At 39.1% G+C, this 19399-nt stretch overlaps 1 protein-coding gene and 1 long non-coding RNA gene across 2 annotated transcripts; both read right to left on the bottom strand.

The window, feature by feature from the left end:
- Positions 1–6450: 6450 nt before the first annotated feature.
- On the bottom strand, positions 6451–9837 carry LOC109198075 (NAD-dependent protein deacylase sirtuin-5, mitochondrial; the record flags this gene model as incomplete). The annotated part of the gene is made up of 5 exons (XM_019353731.2): positions 6451–7109; positions 7233–7348; positions 7515–7638; positions 9446–9499; positions 9593–9837. Coding segments are annotated over 5 exons (612 nt in total), but the record flags the coding sequence as incomplete, so codon positions are not given.
- Positions 9838–18553: 8716 nt separating this feature from the next.
- Positions 18554–18919, bottom strand: LOC109198074 (uncharacterized). Its single transcript, XR_002059051.2, has 2 exons — positions 18794–18919; positions 18554–18675 (listed from the first exon to the last, which is right to left on the bottom strand). It is a non-coding gene; the product is annotated as an uncharacterized LOC109198074 (long non-coding RNA).
- Positions 18920–19399: the final 480 nt, after the last annotated feature.

Genomic DNA, 19399 nt, shown 5'->3' with positions numbered 1-19399 from the left:
CAACTTAGCTAGCTTTCACATATGCTGAAAAGAAATGTGTCCAAACGTGACCTCCGGCACAACAGAACATACTAATAATTACCAAATCAAACTGGCCTTGGGGTGAAGAGTCCACAAACCTATCCGTCAGTCAACACATTCCAAAACATGCCGCAAGAGACAAATGCAGAAGCAATATAACTCCTTTGAACATGATTCATTTCTTGATGTACTTGCCATCACACTGACAGCAATACCAGTGTTTTGACTGTATCCTGATAATATAAAAAATGAAACAGCCATTTAATAATGTTTTGCTTTAAAATAGCAATTTATTTGGAGTCATTGTTTAGAAAACTAAATAATTCTGCAAAATATTTAAGGCCTAGAGACGAGTCTGCAACCATCTAGCGACTGCCGGTCACGTGGGAAATCTGTGTATTTTGCAATACACACATTGATTCCTTGTAATTACTTACCTGTATTGCCTAATCACATCTCTGCTGTGTGCTCATGCACCTTTTAAAACAGAGTTAGTGTGGAAGAAGTACCAAAAAGGTGGAACTGAAAAGCTAAGAGAGAAAAAGAAACTAAAAATAGATGCAGCAAAATGTGTCAAATTAACTGGCATGTTAGCTGTCGGGCTGCTGCTGCTGCACCGTCAACAACAGCACCAGCAGCAACTAATAACCAGGCCTCACAGTCACAGGAGGCTGCTGCTGCTAGCAACAGCTGTGGAGAAGTGCAGAAGCAGGGACAGCAGTCCCAACAACGGGTGAAGAAGAGATGGTGGAAGGAGAAATTAACATGGTAAGAAAATAGATGGAGAGATTCAAGCATTCAGGTAAAATGCATGGTTAATTTGACCATGAGCCACTTTCAATTTTCAGTTTTTAATTGTCAATAATCAGCTTAGACAGCTTCATTTATCTGACTGGGAAACTATGTCTATGTTACATCTGCTGCTGTAAAAATGCAAAAATACAGTTTGGTGAGTGATTACTGGCAGCTGCTAACGTAAAACTGGTTGCAAAGGTGTATCAGGTGTAGTTTCCAGGGATGAAGCTGACTTGTCTGCAAACACTTGCAAACTACACCCTGAGCAAAAAAAGTGATAAACTGTGAAAAGTGCAACATAAACCAGAAGATTTCCTGCTAAGGAAATGTTGGGGCTTGACTGCAACCGACATGTTTCAGCTTTTACTTTGAAGGAGACAGCTTTCAGTGTGCATCCCATTTTTCACACTGCTGCTCAGAGAATAGCATGTGAGTTGGTGATCTTGGTATTCTGCTAGCACCCTTTTGGTACACCACCCTCTTTGCGACCAATTTCACCTCGCAAGCAACCACTCACCATCCAGTCATTGCAGATTTTCCCTAGCGATAGGTGGTTGCCAGGAGGTGACTTTTTAGCCCTGCGTGATTGAGTCCTAAAGCAAAGCATTTCAGATTTGATTGTAGGACCACTCCTCTCACTACAGTTTTTAGCTTATTTTATTTTATTTTCATTTAGAATTGTGTTCTAAAATAGAATTGAATTCAATGTCATTTCCATATTTTCTTCCAGTAACAATAGCTTAAACGATATATATATAAACTATATAGGTCAAGGATAAAATAGAACAGTGAATGATTTCCAACCATCCATTCATTCTCTTCTTTGGCCTGTCCAAGGATAATTTTCCTTATCATTATTTTTCAAAGTTCAGGGTGTTGCATCCTCAGCTTATGAAACATAATGTATTAGCAATGATTGTAATGCCAATGCTGTACCTGCCTTTGCCTGTAAAGAACATTCATATCCTGTTTTCTCACATGTCAGCTTCCTAATTCGAGCCCTTTACCTATCAACCTACACATCTGAGGTACTCATTCAGTGTCTCCGTGGTTACAGACACCACCTTTCTAATCTACCGCTCACATCAGCATTGCTAATATGCATGCATATACTGTTGAGGGACTCATTTATTTAAAATCAGTCTGGATAGAAAATGACACAGTTTTATTTTCTCACTGTTTTTATTTTTTGTTTTTCCTAAATAGCGTATGAACTGTCATTCAGATGTTTTGTGTTTATCAAAGAAATCCAGTATTATAATGCAGGCCTTAGTGAAAACCCCACCAATCAAACATTCCCCTGTGACTACAAATGTTACAAAAGTGGGAAAGAAGAACTCTGTTTCAACAGAAAGAGACTTCCAGGAGGGGCAGCTATCTACTTCTGCTGGTGAGGGGGTGAAAGGAAAGAGAAGAGAAAGAAGACAACCACAGAGATACTGAAGCACTGAAAACTAGAAACCATTTATTTATGTTTATGAAGCCATGAAGTAACAACTGTGTCTGTTACGTGAGTGTGTTTCTGTGTGAAAGCTTAGCATGGATCAATAGCCATCAGGTCCATGAGATTGAAGTCCAGCACGCTCCCACTGTGAAATCCTCTTAAAGCTTCTGATAGTTCAAGTAATCTGGGAGAGGCAACAAGTGTGCGTTTGCGTCTAGTCCACGTGCCCTGTCGCCTCCAATAATGGCTGTCTTCCAGAGGGTCACGTGCCTCGCTGAATTTGAGCTCTTGAAGTGTTCGCCATGCAGCGCATGAGATCAGTGACAAGAAAGAAAATAGAAGACAAAAAGAAAATCAAGACACACACACACACAATATAAACACAGAAGCATCGGAGCCAGCTAACCAAGTAGTCACTTCATATGTCGGATCTGTTGCATTAATTAGAACTTTTTCTCATTTTAGCTAACATTCATTTCAGTGTGTATATGTGGCCTGGGAACACTGGTGGCCAATTAGCTGGCCATTTTATAAAAAGACCTTTATTTGGCAGCAAAAATAAAAGTAAGAACACCTGAAATACTGGTAAGAATCCTCCACGCCACACAATACACAACCAAAACACTCCTGTTTGCTCAGATAATGTAGTCTTTCCAATAGTGTGTTTTTCATGGTACTTTCAGATCATTGGGAACATGTTTTAAAACCTGGTGTCAGTTTGCATTACCATATTGTACCAATTAACAGTGAAATGATGAAAGTTATTTCCAACAACATTAATTAAAAATAAATCTTGATGACAGATTAGCAGCATTCATTATACACGGGACTTTGAAGCAGACCAAAAGCAGATTTTAATGTCTGTTTTCCACGAGTCTCTATAAAAACTATAGATCAGTAGTAAAATGACAAGTAGTCAAAGTATTTGTGTGTCACACTAAGTGAAATATCCAAATGTACAGACTTAAAGATAAAATAAACTCCTTATCAAATAATCTTGGGCAGATAGTAGCAAGCAGACAACATAGGGGTCATCATATTGATTTAGACATGTGTGCTGTATGTCACCACAAAGCCTATTTTAAATCCGTGAAGAGAGAGAAAAGTGAGCGAGATCTATGCATAAATAAGCGATAGAGACAGAGATGCCTGTGATGCTGGTCAACAGACACCTATACAATGAATATTGAGTGGGTCTGATCTAGGAAACAGGCCAAAACAGAGCAGGCTGATTGGAGGCCTAACGGATGAGACTCAACAACACTTCGAAAGGCTTGATGTTGAATAGGAACTGGATATTGAATTTCAAAGACACAAACAACATTCGGCAGGCAGAGAGGGCAGAGCTTCCTCTTATGTGCGCCCTGTGTTGCTGTTCTCATAGGAGCCATACACTTGTCTGTGCAAGGCGGGGCCAGTGATCAATAACTAGGAGAAAGTGGCCGCTTGCCTTGATCCTAATTAGTACAGGGTTAGAGCAGATTAGCTTGCACCTGAGCCCTATCTCAGCCTTTTTCAAACAACAACTCCCTCCCAATCAGGCTACCTAGAAGCACCAGTGTTATTCAGGGATGTGCTTGGGTTGTTGGGAAAGACAACTCGGTCTGCATATGAATAGTATCAATCTTTTCCACTCATTTTGTTTTATTGTTTGTTTGGGTTTGGGAATATCAAATTTAGGCCAAAAGTAGGTGGTCTATCACAGAAGGACGTGGGAGGGTGAGAAGCAACAATCTACCGCATGATAATAGTTGCCATCATGGCAACAGAGGGATTATCTGCAAAGTGTTGTTATTTCAGCCAAACTCAGGGGATGTATAGGAAGAGGAAACAGTGAGGAGATTAATATATGACTAAATAAAGTGGAAGGCCTAAAAAAATATCTACAACTGATGAACAGTATCTGAAAGTCATCCAGAAAAAGGCCGGATACAGGACCTAAGAGATGCATCTGGTTGATCTGTGAAAAATCAGTGGCAACGGGTTTTATGGAGTGATGTGTCCAAATGTGAAATTTCAACATTATCAAAGCAGAGAGTGAAACAAAGAAAGCCAACATCCAAAGAACACCTCTGAATGTCATTCAAGGCAGCAGTCAGGATTCAAACAGGGAACCCTTCTTGCTGTGAGGCGAGACGCTATCTTGAAGCCATAAAATAAAACAAAATAAATATACAGAGGGAATGTCTTTGGTGTCAGTGTGATACAATTTGTCAACACAATCAGCCTGAAGAGGCTTTGGTGCAGATGTTTACTGAGACTGAATGTCTGTATGAGTGAGTTTGTACTGTCAAGAAACTCACACATAAACTAAAAAAAACTAAACTAACCTAAATATTTTCAATTTAAAAAATCCAAAGTAAAATAAATAAATCCACTCAGGAAACTGGCTGAAACTAAACTGAAATGACTAAATGAATTCAAAAACAATATTACAATACTACAGCCCTACTAACTAATATAGAGGATTTTCCTGTAGAGGAAGGGCATTCATTCCAATCTTACACTTAGCTTCTAAACTCAGCTTCTAAGCTGAGTTGTTGGGATACAGAAACAGAAAAATTAACTGTATATTTTACATTCATATCATGAAACATCATTTATATACAAATTTTAGAAAAGCAAAACTATGTGTGAAGTTTGCACATTCTCACTTTGTCTGAGTAGGTTTTCTCAGACTCCCTGCAGCAGACTAAAGACATCAATGTTATTTTGTGACTTTAAAATTTGTCTTAGGTGTGAATGTGAGCGTGAATGCTTATCTGGTTATCTGTTTGTGATATGTGGTCAAGAAAATGGTTGGATGCAGGAGTCCCAAAACTGATCCAACCTGGGATATAATATATTGCAATTCATACCTAGACATAGAATACGATGGTTTTGGGGTACTGTATATATACTGTATATACTGCAAGGATAAACAACAACTACAAGGTTTTTGTACCCAATAGTCTCCAATCTGTTGCCTAAAATGAATAGCTGGTTTATTTTATCACACATATTTTACAGGTCTGTCAAAAAGCCTGTCTCAAACCAAATCTAGAGTTTGTAAGCCAGAAAAACTATGAAAAACTGTTTAAGTGTAAGAAAATAACTGACTGGTCAGTTTTTATGTTGGTAATTAGTTTGTGCTGGGGCAGCCATGTTTTTACAATTCATCCTATGTAGCTTTAACGTTATAAGCAATATATCCTTTAATATGTAGTTACTTTTTTAAGACTTGCCTTACTTATTATTGCAATGCCTTTTAGATAACCAATATGTAAACAGAAGTTCTTTGGAAAAAATGGATACTGAAATGACAGAATGAGTCATGTCATGCCTAACACTGACAAGCTCGGTGTAACTGTAAAGGTACAGTATGTCTCTGTGCAATTTTCACAGCTCCTCTACCAGCCTGACCTGGTTTGGTCTGACACTTCCTCTTGTCATATGCATGTATACAGAATGAAAAATCACACCAGCACAAATACAGTACAAGACACACACTGTCAGGCACCTTACGCCTCTGATGCAAGCACATGTAAACACTAGTCCAGCTGCCAATCAAACATCACATCAAACATCTTTTTTTTGATGTGCAGAGACTGCAACAAAACAAGTTATGGATTCAATCATGCACATAGTTCCTCTCATTAAAAGCAATATGTGGCTATATATTGTTAGGTCGGGTTAGATCATTTTTCCTTTGTACTGGAAGAATACAAAAGGAAAACAAACAATTATATATATGAGGATTGCAAATTAGACTTTACCAGAAAACATCTAAAAGAGCATGTGCAGTTCTGGAAAAATTCTTTGGACCAATGACACCAAGATGAACTGATGTCATATTTGTCAGACATGTTGGAGGCAATGCTAAGGTAAAGGCGTGTATGGCTGCAAGTGCAAATAGCGCTTTCTGATGACGTGTCTGTTGATAGAAGTGGCAGGATACATTTTGAAGCATGCAGGGTTATATTCTCTGCTCAGATTTAGTCAAAAGCTGCACAACTGGCAGCTTCATAGATGGTCACAAATGGGTTTCTCAAGGCAAAAGAAATTAGATATTAAGTCAGTCATCCAATTACAACCAATAGAGCAGTTAACACAGACAAAACTGAATGAGGAGAGCCCGCAAACAAGCGGCAACTGAAGGCATAACCTGAATTTTTCACTTCCTCTCTGTCCTTGGTCAACAGCAAACTCTGTACACTGGAATAAATCTTTGTAACATTGAAAGATTTGCACTTGAAACTTAAAGCAAGCATTTGGTCAAGGTTGTGTAAACAGTCTGAAAAGGCACTAGATTATATTATGATTTGTACATCTCTTCATGCGGCAGAAAGAGAAAAGTGGAACACTCTACCAGAAGTAATATGTTGATCTACAGCTTCATTTTAGAGAACAATAGTGCTAACATTTAATGATCTTCTCATTAACATCTATTATGAAAGAATACCTTTGATGTCTGACTTTTGTTTTGATTTTACATGCATGTCCTCCCTTTCCTTTGTTAAGCTGCATAGTTAACACAATATCATGTAACATAAAAAAAAATCATGATCTGATTCCAGTTAGTGAGCTACATTTTCAAGTATTAAGAAATTCATCTCAAAAATTGTCAAGAAGCTTAATGATTTACAAAATACCTCCACCAAGCGCATTAACAGCTACACTGATTTGAAGAGATTTGGAGTATTGCTAAGAAATCTCTGGGCTGCACTGGCTTGTAGATTTTGTTTTGTTTTTTTAAATCTAACTAATGTTGAAAAAGTCAGCCTGGTGTTTTTTTTTTTAAAACACCTCTGACTCATGTTGTGCCAAAGCTTGAGGCAGTGTAGTTCCACATGGACCCTGGAAATGGTACCTGTGCCACATCACACACACACACAAAGAAACACATTGAAGGTGAGAATTGTAAGTCTGAAGGGCATTTAGGTGGTCCAACTTCATCTTAGTTAATAAGGACTGAGTTATTTGACTGACTTACATGAAATATTCTGATTTCGGTGTTGTATTTATATTAAACTCCGCCACTGGAACACCTCTGGATGCAATACGAGGGCCAAACATGGCTGCTGGGTAAACAATAGAAGATGTTCCCACCTACAGGAAAACAACAATCAACAATGACCTGCAGTGGCGACTTATATTGGAAAAACACAGGTCGAGTCTTCCACAATTTCTTAGCAAATATTGTGTTACATGACAATACTACACAGGAAGAATACAGTATATATCACACATGCATATTGAAATTAAAATGACTCACCACGAGACAAAGATCACAGGTTTCAATTTCTTTTTCCACCTTGGTAAGAATGTGAGAGTCCAGCGTCTCCCCAAAAAACACCACATTGGGCCTCAGCAGACCATTACACTCTCTTTCTTCACACCTACAGAGAGCGGTATAAAACAGTCCTCATGTTAATGGTCTCATACTTTTTCAAATTCTATCCACACTGACAAAGATGTGGCCAGAAAAGCCAAATGCTTGATAATTAAAGATTATAAATCTAAGAATAGGCCGTTTTCTCAGTAGATGTCAATGGGCAGCTTTTCAGCCATACTTTCAGTTACACTTATAAGTAGGGATGGGTACCGCTGTCCGGTGCCATTATGGCACCGGTTCTGACATAAACGGTAGTAACCAGACCGAAAAGCAGCGCACATTTCGGTGCTTTATTTCTGTACTTTTTTCCCCTGAGATGTCATACGCTTGGATTCTAGCCAATCATTTTACCTTTGCAAGCGTAGTAGGCGGGCCCAGGTACGTATGTTCTTTTAGAGCAGAGCTACAGATTAAAAATGCCCAAGGCCAAGCGATCAAAAGTCTGGATGTACTTCACAGCAAAAGATGCAAACTCAGCAGCCTGCAACAAGTGCTTTAAGCTGATACTGTGCAAAGGAGGTAACACCTCGAATCTGATGAAACGCCTGGCGACGTATAGCATTTTGTTAAAAGCCGAGAAATGCGGCGTATTTGATAGCTTGCTGCGAGACCTCACACCGTGCACATCCACTGTGGGTGTGGTGCCTGTTATCGGACCCGGAGTTAGCAACATCCCCCAAAAACCCGAAGAGTAGAGTCCTGGCCCTAGCCCTGTCAGCGTAGCAGAAATGATGACGGATGATGATGGCAGCAGCAGCCGTTCTCCTCTGCGTGAGTTGCTTAATGTTGTTCGTGTGTAATTTACGTTGAGTAGGCTAACCACATTATTACATTAATGCATGTAAGGTGAACTAGCAAACACCGTCGTAGTTACATGCGGCTGTCTTCTTGTTTGATGGCAGATGCTCCCTTCACCCTGGCCAAAAAGGCTAAAATGACCACAGAAAAAGTGGAAAACAGTTAAACATGAGAGGTTTTTGGACAAAGTTTGTGTTTTTTTCCATTGTTTAAGCACTGCTTCCAGCCAAGAGTGATACCATATATCCCCTATAGCTGCAGAAAAGGCTAACATTGTTATCTTTTTCCAAAAAAACAGCTAAACATGAGAGGCTTTTGGACCAATTTTGTGTTCTCCATTCTTTAAGCACCGGTTCGAGCACCGTTTAAGCACCGGCACCGTTTCAAAAGTACCGGTTTGGTACTGGTATCGGATAAAACCTAAACGATACCCATCCCTACTTATAAGCAAAACTGGATTTGAAGTATTTAAAGCGCACTGCTGCCCCCCAGTGGAAGAACTGATCTGATTAACAGGAACATAGGATTTGAGTTTAAACTCATTCAGCAGGAAAAACCTGCAGGTCTGCAGCAGCTCAAAGAGATGCAGGAGGTGGGTGGAGATGATGGGTAACCTAAACCTCTCACAATAATGCAGATGGCATGCTTCCCTTAAGTGTGCATTTTCGTAGCTTTCGTGTTTTCTTATTAAAAAGATTCCATGTTTTCGATATTTTTTCCTTTCTAACAAGCACATGCTTTTTGAAAAGGGAGAAAGATTTCCCGGTGAGGTTACCCACACAGAATTACACAAAATTATCTAAACGTCACACAGTGCACAAACAGCCAAGCTGACAATTGCTTAGTGTTTGCATAATCATATGCAATTAGAATAGGTTTGCTTATTAGACTGGTGCAGAATGCAGAATTTGAGGAAACTAATTTTGCATCTGACTGACTACAGTATATGCAAAACAAAAAGCTTAGCAAATCTGTCTGTCAGTGTTATTAATATGGCATGAAAGTAATCCCACCTTGGCAGCTTATCCACAGGAATCTGGGCATCAGGAACATCTGGGCCAGGGTCACTGCACATTAATACAGCAAAGACTGATCTATCCATGCTGGAGGTTTATGTTGATCAGTGTAAGCATTGGTATTTCAAAGGTTCTGTTACTTACCCTTTGTTTTTTAAGGGAGCACATATGGGGCTTCTCTTGTTCACTGACACATGACCGCAACTCATACAGCGCGTCTCCATCAGACTGCCTGCAGTTATACACAGAAAACACAGCTGTTGCACATTAGAGTGCTGGGATCCCAGAAAACATCTCGTGGGAACAGACAGAAGAAAGATTTTAGCAGGTGAGTCAAACGTTTTAGCACTCTGGCCACCCTCGAAACAGTATGAAAATAGAGAAGCCAGTCAAAATGTTCCTCTAAAAGGCCAACTTAACACTTGAGCAGGACACTTCTTGGACTTTTCTCCGCTGACATTAAATTACTGACTAAATCTGTGGGCTTGAGAGACCAACCACTATGAATCAGATTTTTCCATATCCCAGCAAAACCACAACAGCCCTGTCAAAGTTTCCACTAATCACTACACAAGGAGTTGTTTTAGGATGACTGTACATTGTTAACACAAACTGGAAAAGTTGTTCAATTTCAGAACTTAAAACTGAGTGTGAAACTGAAGATATCTATAGGGTGAAATTCTCTTAACATTAGCACACAAACCATGAGCCACTTTCAATTTTCAGTTTTTAATTGTCAATAATCAGCTTAGACAGCTTCATTTATCTGACTGGGAAACTATGTCTATGTTACATCTGCTGCTGTAAAAATGCAAAAATACAGTTTGGTGAGTGATTACTGGCAGCTGCTAACGTAAAACTGGTTGCAAAGGTGTATCAGGTGTAGTTTCCAGGGATGAAGCTGACTTGTCTGCAAACACTTGCAAACTACACCCTGAGCAAAAAAGTGATAAACTGTGAAAAGTGCAACATAAACCAGAAGATTTTCCTGCTAAGGAAATGTTGGGGCTTGACTGCAACCGACATGTTTCAGCTTTTACTTTGAAGGAGACAGCTTTCAGTGTGCATCCCATTTTCACACTGCTGCTCAGAGAATAGCATGTGAGTTGGTGATCTTGGTATTCTGCTAGCAACCCTTTTGGTACACCACCCTCTTTGCGACCAATTTCACCTCGCAAGCAACCACTCACCATCCAGTCATTGCAGATTTCCCTAGCGATAGGTGGTTGCCAGGAGGTGACTTTTAGCCCTGCGTGATTGAGTCCTAAAGCAAAGCATTTCAGATTTGATTGTAGGACCACTCCTCTCACTACAGTTTTTAGCTTATTTTATTTTATTTTCATTTAGAATTGTGTTCTAAAATAGAATTGAATTCAATGTCATTTCCATATTTTCTTCCAGTAACAATAGCTTAAACGATATATATATAAACTATATAGGTCAAGGATAAAATAGAACAGTGAATGATTTCCAACCATCCATTCATTCTCTTCTTTGGCCTGTCCAAGGATAATTTTCCTTATCATTATTTTTCAAAGTTCAGGGTGTTGCATCCTCAGCTTATGAAACATAATGTATTAGCAATGATTGTAATGCCAATGCTGTACCTGCCTTTGCCTGTAAAGAACATTCATATCCTGTTTTCTCACATGTCAGCTTCCTAATTCGAGCCCTTTACCTATCAACCTACACATCTGAGGTACTCATTCAGTGTCTCCGTGGTTACAGACACCACCTTTCTAATCTACCGCTCACATCAGCATTGCTAATATGCATGCATATACTGTTGAGGGACTCATTTATTTAAAATCAGTCTGGATAGAAAATGACACAGTTTTATTTTCTCACTGTTTTTATTTTTGTTTTTCCTAAATAGCGTATGAACTGTCATTCAGATGTTTTGTGTTTATCAAAGAAATCCAGTATTATAATGCAGGCCTTAGTGAAAACCCCACCAATCAAACATTCCCCTGTGACTACAAATGTTACAAAAGTGGGAAAGAAGAACTCTGTTTCAACAGAAAGAGACTTCCAGGAGGGGCAGCTATCTACTTCTGCTGGTGAGGGGTGAAAGGAAAGAGAAGAGAAAGAAGACAACCACAGAGATACTGAAGCACTGAAAACTAGAAACCATTTATTTATGTTTATGAAGCCATGAAGTAACAACTGTGTCTGTTACGTGAGTGTGTTTCTGTGTGAAAGCTTAGCATGGATCAATAGCCATCAGGTCCATGAGATTGAAGTCCAGCACGCTCCCACTGTGAAATCCTCTTAAAGCTTCTGATAGTTCAAGTAATCTGGGAGAGGCAACAAGTGTGCGTTTGCGTCTAGTCCACGTGCCCTGTCGCCTCCAATAATGGCTGTCTTCCAGAGGGTCACGTGCCTCGCTGAATTGAGCTCTTGAAGTGTTCGCCATGCAGCGCATGAGATCAGTGACAAGAAAGAAAATAGAAGACAAAAGAAAATCAAGACACACACACACACAATATAAACACAGAAGCATCGGAGCCAGCTAACCAAGTAGTCACTTCATATGTCGGATCTGTTGCATTAATTAGAACTTTTCTCATTTTAGCTAACATTCATTTCAGTGTGTATATGTGGCCTGGGAACACTGGTGGCCAATTAGCTGGCCATTTTATAAAAAGACCTTTATTTGGCAGCAAAAATAAAAGTAAGAACACCTGAAATACTGGTAAGAATCCTCCACGCCACACAATACACAACCAAAACACTCCTGTTTGCTCAGATAATGTAGTCTTTCCAATAGTGTGTTTTTCATGGTACTTTCAGATCATTGGGAACATGTTTTAAAACCTGGTGTCAGTTTGCATTACCATATTGTACCAATTAACAGTGAAATGATGAAAGTTATTTCCAACAACATTAATTAAAAATAAATCTTGATGACAGATTAGCAGCATTCATTATACACGGGACTTTGAAGCAGACCAAAAGCAGATTTTAATGTCTGTTTTCCACGAGTCTCTATAAAAACTATAGATCAGTAGTAAAATGACAAGTAGTCAAAGTATTTGTGTGTCACACTAAGTGAAATATCCAAATGTACAGACTTAAAGATAAAATAAACTCCTTATCAAATAATCTTGGGCAGATAGTAGCAAGCAGACAACATAGGGGTCATCATATTGATTTAGACATGTGTGCTGTATGTCACCACAAAGCCTATTTTAAATCCGTGAAGAGAGAGAAAAGTGAGCGAGATCTATGCATAAATAAGCGATAGAGACAGAGATGCCTGTGATGCTGGTCAACAGACACCTATACAATGAATATTGAGTGGTCTGATCTAGGAAACAGGCCAAACAGAGCAGGCTGATTGGAGGCCTAACGGATGAGACTCAACAACACTTCGAAAGGCTTGATGTTGAATAGGAACTGGATATTGAATTTCAAAGACACAAACAACATTCGGCAGGCAGAGAGGGCAGAGCTTCCTCTTATGTGCGCCCTGTGTTGCTGTTCTCATAGGAGCCATACACTTGTCTGTGCAAGGCGGGGCCAGTGATCAATAACTAGGAGAAAGTGGCCGCTTGCCTTGATCCTAATTAGTACAGGGTTAGAGCAGATTAGCTTGCACCTGAGCCCTATCTCAGCCTTTTTCAAACAACAACTCCCTCCCAATCAGGCTACCTAGAAGCACCAGTGTTATTCAGGGATGTGCTTGGGTTGTTGGGAAAGACAACTCGGTCTGCATATGAATAGTATCAATCTTTTCCACTCATTTTGTTTTATTGTTTGTTTGGGTTTGGGAATATCAAATTTAGGCCAAAAGTAGGTGGGTCTATCACAGAAGGACGTGGGGAGGGTGAGAAGCAACAATCTACCGCATGATAATAGTTGCCATCATGGCAACAGAGGGATTATCTGCAAAGTGTTGTTATTTCAGCCAAACTCAGGGGATGTATAGGAAGAGGAAACAGTGAGGAGATTAATATATGACTAAATAAAGTGGAAGGCCTAAAAAAATATCTACAACTGATGAACAGTATCTGAAAGTCATCCAGAAAAAGGCCGGATACAGGACCTAAGAGATGCATCTGGTTGATCTGTGAAAAATCAGTGGCAACGGGTTTTATGGAGTGATGTGTCCAAATGTGAAATTTCAACATTATCAAAGCAGAGAGTGAAACAAAAGAAAGCCAACATCCAAAGAACACCTCTGAATGTCATTCAAGGCAGCAGTCAGGATTCAAACAGGGAACCCTTCTTGCTGTGAGGCGAGACGCTATCTTGAAGCCATAAAATAAAACAAAATAAATATACAGAGGGAATGTCTTTGGTGTCAGTGTGATACAATTTGTCAACACAATCAGCCTGAAGAGGCTTTGGTGCAGATGTTTACTGAGACTGAATGTCTGTATGAGTGAGTTTGTACTGTCAAGAAACTCACACATAAACTAAAAAAAACTAAACTAACCTAAATATTTTCAATTTAAAAAATCCAAAGTAAAATAAATAAATCCACTCAGGAAACTGGCTGAAACTAAACTGAAATGACTAAATGAATTCAAAAACAATATTACAATACTACAGCCCTACTAACTAATATAGAGGATTTCCTGTAGAGGAAGGGCATTCATTCCAATCTTACACTTAGCTTCTAAACTCAGCTTCTAAGCTGAGTTGTTGGGATACAGAAACAGAAAAATTAACTGTATATTTTACATTCATATCATGAAACATCATTTATATACAAATTTTAGAAAAGCAAAACTATGTGTGAAGTTTGCACATTCTCACTTTGTCTGAGTAGGTTTTCTCAGACTCCCTGCAGCAGACTAAAGACATCAATGTTATTTTGTGACTTTAAAATTGTCTTAGGTGTGAATGTGAGCGTGAATGCTTATCTGGTTATCTGTTTGTGATATGTGGTCAAGAAAATGGTTGGATGCAGGAGTCCCAAAACTGATCCAACCTGGGATATAATATATTGCAATTCATACCTAGACATAGAATACGATGGTTTTGGGGGTACTGTATATATACTGTATATACTGCAAGGATAAACAACAACTACAAGGTTTTTGTACCCAATAGTCTCCAATCTGTTGCCTAAAATGAATAGCTGGTTTATTTTATCACACATATTTTACAGGTCTGTCAAAAGCCTGTCTCAAACCAAATCTAGAGTTTGTAAGCCAGAAAAACTATGAAAAACTGTTTAAGTGTAAGAAAATAACTGACTGGTCAGTTTTTATGTTGGTAATTAGTTTGTGCTGGGGCAGCCATGTTTTTACAATTCATCCTATGTAGCTTTAACGTTATAAGCAATATATCCTTTAATATGTAGTTACTTTTTTAAGACTTGCCTTACTTATTATTGCAATGCCTTTTAGATAACCAATATGTAAACAGAAGTTCTTTGGAAAAATGGATACTGAAATGACAGAATGAGTCATGTCATGCCTAACACTGACAAGCTCGGTGTAACTGTAAAGGTACAGTATGTCTCTGTGCAATTTTCACAGCTCCTCTACCAGCCTGACCTGGTTTGGTCTGACACTTCCTCTTGTCATATGCATGTATACAGAATGAAAAATCACACCAGCACAAATACAGTACAAGACACACACTGTCAGGCACCTTACGCCTCTGATGCAAGCACATGTAAACACTAGTCCAGCTGCCAATCAAACATCACATCAAACATCTTTTTTTTGATGTGCAGAGACTGCAACAAAACAAGTTATGGATTCAATCATGCACATAGTTCCTCTCATTAAAAGCAATATGTGGCTATATATTGTTAGGTCGGGTTAGATCATTTTCCTTTGTACTGGAAGAATACAAAAGGAAAACAAACAATTATATATATGAGGATTGCAAATTAGACTTTACCAGAAAACATCTAAAAGAGCATGTGCAGTTCTGGAAAAATTCTTTGGACCAATGACACCAAGATGAACTGATGTCATATTTGTCAGACATGTTGGAGGCAATGCTAAGGTAAAGGCGTGTATGGCTGCAAGTGCAAATAGCGCTTTCTGATGACGTGTCTGTTGATAGAAGTGGCAGGATACATTTTGAAGCATGCAGGGTTATATTCTCTGCTCAGATTTAGTCAAAAGCTGCACAACTGGCAGCTTCATAGATGGTCACAAATGGGTTTCTCAAGGCAAAAGAAATTAGATATTAAGTCAGTCATCCAATTACAACCAATAGAGCAGTTAACACAGACAAAACTGAATGAGGGAGAGCCCGCAAACAAGCGGCAACTGAAGGCAGCTGCAGAGCATTTTGTACGAGGGAGCAGCATAATTCTTTGATTTTATTTTTTTCCTAAGCACTCTGCTGGTACAGAGCCAGAATTATCAAAACTGCCTTCTCGCTCAGAGACAGAGAAACATCTCCCGCCTTTCCACCAAAGATGGCGAGTCTGTTAACCTTAAGGCTTTTGGAGCAGTCAAGAACTTTTCCACCTCCACACTTTCCTCTTGCCCACTGCATTCATGAATGAGCTGCACGAGTTGGCAGAGTAGCTGTCCTCTCTCTGGCAGCCTCGCTCACATCAGCTCCAGAAATGACTGTATCAGACAGTTGAGATTTCTCTTAAGTGCCTCTCCATGTACTTTTCTCCTGATGACAAATGGGACCTGGCCTTACCTCTCCTTAAAGGGGCTACCAATAATAGAAAAGGAAATGAGGAAATCTAATCATGGCAATGGTGATGATGACATATATTAAAAGATACAGTTGATATGCTTAATTGATTTTAGATACTAATTGATGAACAACGGCAGCACAGTGGGAGGGAGGGAGGATATTATGGATGTGGGGTTTTTTATTCTTTAACCAATGTGGGCCAGCTGCAGTGTGTTTGTGGTTTTATATTTGGGTTTGCGGTGCTGCAATGCTGTGTGAACTAAAAAATTTATAATCAGCGCTGAAACTACAGCGTGCATGAAATGAACTAACTCGAAGAGACTCCCCTGAGACACCAAAGATAGATTACGTACCTGTGTGAGTTCGCATGTGCTCGCCGCTACATTCGTACACACACGCACGCACCAGCTCTCCTGGGATAACTCTTTTTATGACTGTCATCATATTAACATAACACTGTCTAATGAACATAACCTTCCAAAGCTAATTTGAATGACTTCTAACCCTCTGTCTCTCTCATTTCCATTGAATGACTTAACAATGTTAGCCCAGTCGGTAAATGAAGATAAAACACTTGAGAAGCATTTCCAGTAGCATGCACCGGGCCAGTGTCTCCAAACCTGGGAAATCACAACATAGCAGCGAGAAGAGACTTTTGTTACACAGGAGCTTTTAACAGTTTGTAGCCTTTGTGGTGGTTCCTCTGGTGACGTGTTTGATAGTTTCTGTAGGTGTCTAAAGCATCTCTGTAAACAGTCACCAATGTTTGCAGGTCGACTTTGCTTTAAGGGGTTAAACACTGCATGATGCAATACGCCATAGCCTGAACTAGAGAAAGTTAGGAAAAATAAAAACTACACAAAGAAAAATATACTTTGGCACTCAGCTAACAAAGAAGTAACACAAAGACACACAAATTCTAATAATAGTCTTAAAACATGCAATTTATCAAGATCCCTGTAAGAAATCAGCTTGGACAACAGAGGCCACCTTGTGTCACCTTGCTTTCCACTTCAAACCGTTTCCATTTCAGCAGCATTATGATTGAGCTCGATATCGTTTCCTCAGCTCCGCTCAGTCGTAACAACTCTGGGTTCACTGATGGCCTAGGGGTACTTAAATCTGCATTTCCTCTCACTCATGCATGCTAAGAGCAGAATCTGAGAGGCCTGTTTTTTCACCGTGTCCCTCTCAGTGCAGAATTATACATCATTATGTAAGCAACATCTGAGATAGAAAGCTACACGCTGGCATCTACTGTTCACTTTCTGCACATGCAGGACTCTGCAAGAGTAACCCTCATCATTTCTTCGTATTTTGCTAGGAAAATTGATACAAATGGTATTTTCTGTGTTCCTAGTTTCATCATTTTTGACAATATCTTCAACACCACTGACTGAAATGCAGTCCCAAACCCGTTTTGCAACAGTAGCGAAAGTGCCAAAAGATTCTCTTTTTTCTTTCCTTTGCCAAGTTGTTCATTATGCCCGGTACTGTAACCTACCAAGGCTTTTCAGTGCTCAAGTGGAGTAGAAACAGGTATACAACAACCAGTCCATTTACCAAAGACATTTATGATTTTTTAAAATCAACACAATAAGCTCTCACCAAATATGATTTAGTGTTTTATTATATTGAGTTTTTTAATAAAGGTATTGGCAGTCTTACTGGAATACATCATGATACATTGTGCGTATTGTTTTGGACAAAGAAGATGTTTTTGTTCTTAGACACGTCCCACCAAGAGATGAAACACATACATCATTTTGTAATACAGACACTGAGAAGTATATAAAAAAAATATCAAATGCAAGATGGATAATCCATGTAACATAACGAGACCCATGGCAAAATAAACACAATTAACCAGCATAGAAAGTAAATGACAGGCATAACCTGAATTTTTCACTTCCTCTCTGTCCTTGGTCAACAGCAAACTCTGTACACTGGAATAAATCTTTGTAACATTGAAAGATTTGCACTTGAAACTTAAAGCAAGCATTTGGTCAAGGTTGTGTAAACAGTCTGAAAAGGCACTAGATTATATTATGATTTGTACATCTCTTCATGCGGCAGAAAGAGAAAAGTGGAACACTCTACCAGAAGTAATATGTTGATCTACAGCTTCATTTTAGAGAACAATAGTGCTAACATTTAATGATCTTCTCATTAACATCTATTATGAAAGAATACCTTTGATGTCTGACTTTTGTTTTGATTTTTACATGCATGTCCTCCCTTTCCTTTGTTAAGCTGCATAGTTAACACAATATCATGTAACATAAAAAAAAATCATGATCTGATTCCAGTTAGTGAGCTACATTTTCAAGTATTAAGAAATTCATCTCAAAAATTGTCAAGAAGCTTAATGATTTACAAATACCTCCACCAAGCGCATTAACAGCTACACTGATTTGAAGAGATTTGGAGTATTGCTAAGAAATCTCTGGGCTGCACTGGCTTGTAGATTTGTTTTGTTTTTTTAAATCTAACTAATGTTGAAAAAGTCAGCCTGGTGTTTTTTTTTTTAAAACACCTCTGACTCATGTTGTGCCAAAGCTTGAGGCAGTGTAGTTCCACATGGACCCTGGAAATGGTACCTGTGCCACATCACACCACACACACAAAGAACACATTGAAGGTGAGAATTGTAAGTCTGAAGGGCATTAGGTGGTCCAACTTCATCTAGTAATAGGACTGAGTTTTTGACTGACTTACATGAAATATTCTGATTTCGGTGTTGTATTTATATTAAACTCCGCCACTGGAACACCTCTGGATGCAATACGAGGGCCAAACATGGCTGCTGGGTAAACAATAGAAGATGTTCCACCTACAGGAAAACAACAATCAACAATGACCTGCAGTGGCGACTATATTGGAAAAACACAGGTCGAGTCTTCCAAATTTCTTAGCAATATTGTGTTACATGACAATACTACACAGGAAGAATACAGTATATATCACACATGCATATTGAAATTAAAATGACTCACCACGAGACAAAGATCACAGGTTTCAATTCTTTTTCCACTTGGTAAGAATGTGAGAGTTCCCAGCGTCTCCCCAAAAACACCCATTGGGCCTCAGCAGACCATTACACTCTCTTTCTTCACACTACAGAGAGCCGGTATAAAACAGTCCTCATGTTAAGGTCTCATACTTTTTCAAATTCTATCCACACTGACAAAGATGTGGCCAAGAAAAGCCAATGCTGATAATTAAGATTATAAAATCTAAGAATAGGCCGTTTTCTCAGTAGATGTCAATGGGCAGCTTTTCAGCCATACTTTCAGTTACACTTATAAGTAGGGATGGGTACGC

This window comes from Oreochromis niloticus, unplaced genomic scaffold, assembly GCF_001858045.2.
Source record: "Oreochromis niloticus isolate F11D_XX unplaced genomic scaffold, O_niloticus_UMD_NMBU tig00001176_pilon, whole genome shotgun sequence".
In the NCBI taxonomy this organism is placed as follows: Eukaryota; Metazoa; Chordata; class Actinopteri; order Cichliformes; family Cichlidae; genus Oreochromis; species Oreochromis niloticus.
Note: the sequence above shows the minus strand (reverse complement) of the source record. Positions and strands in the feature narration are given on the sequence as shown.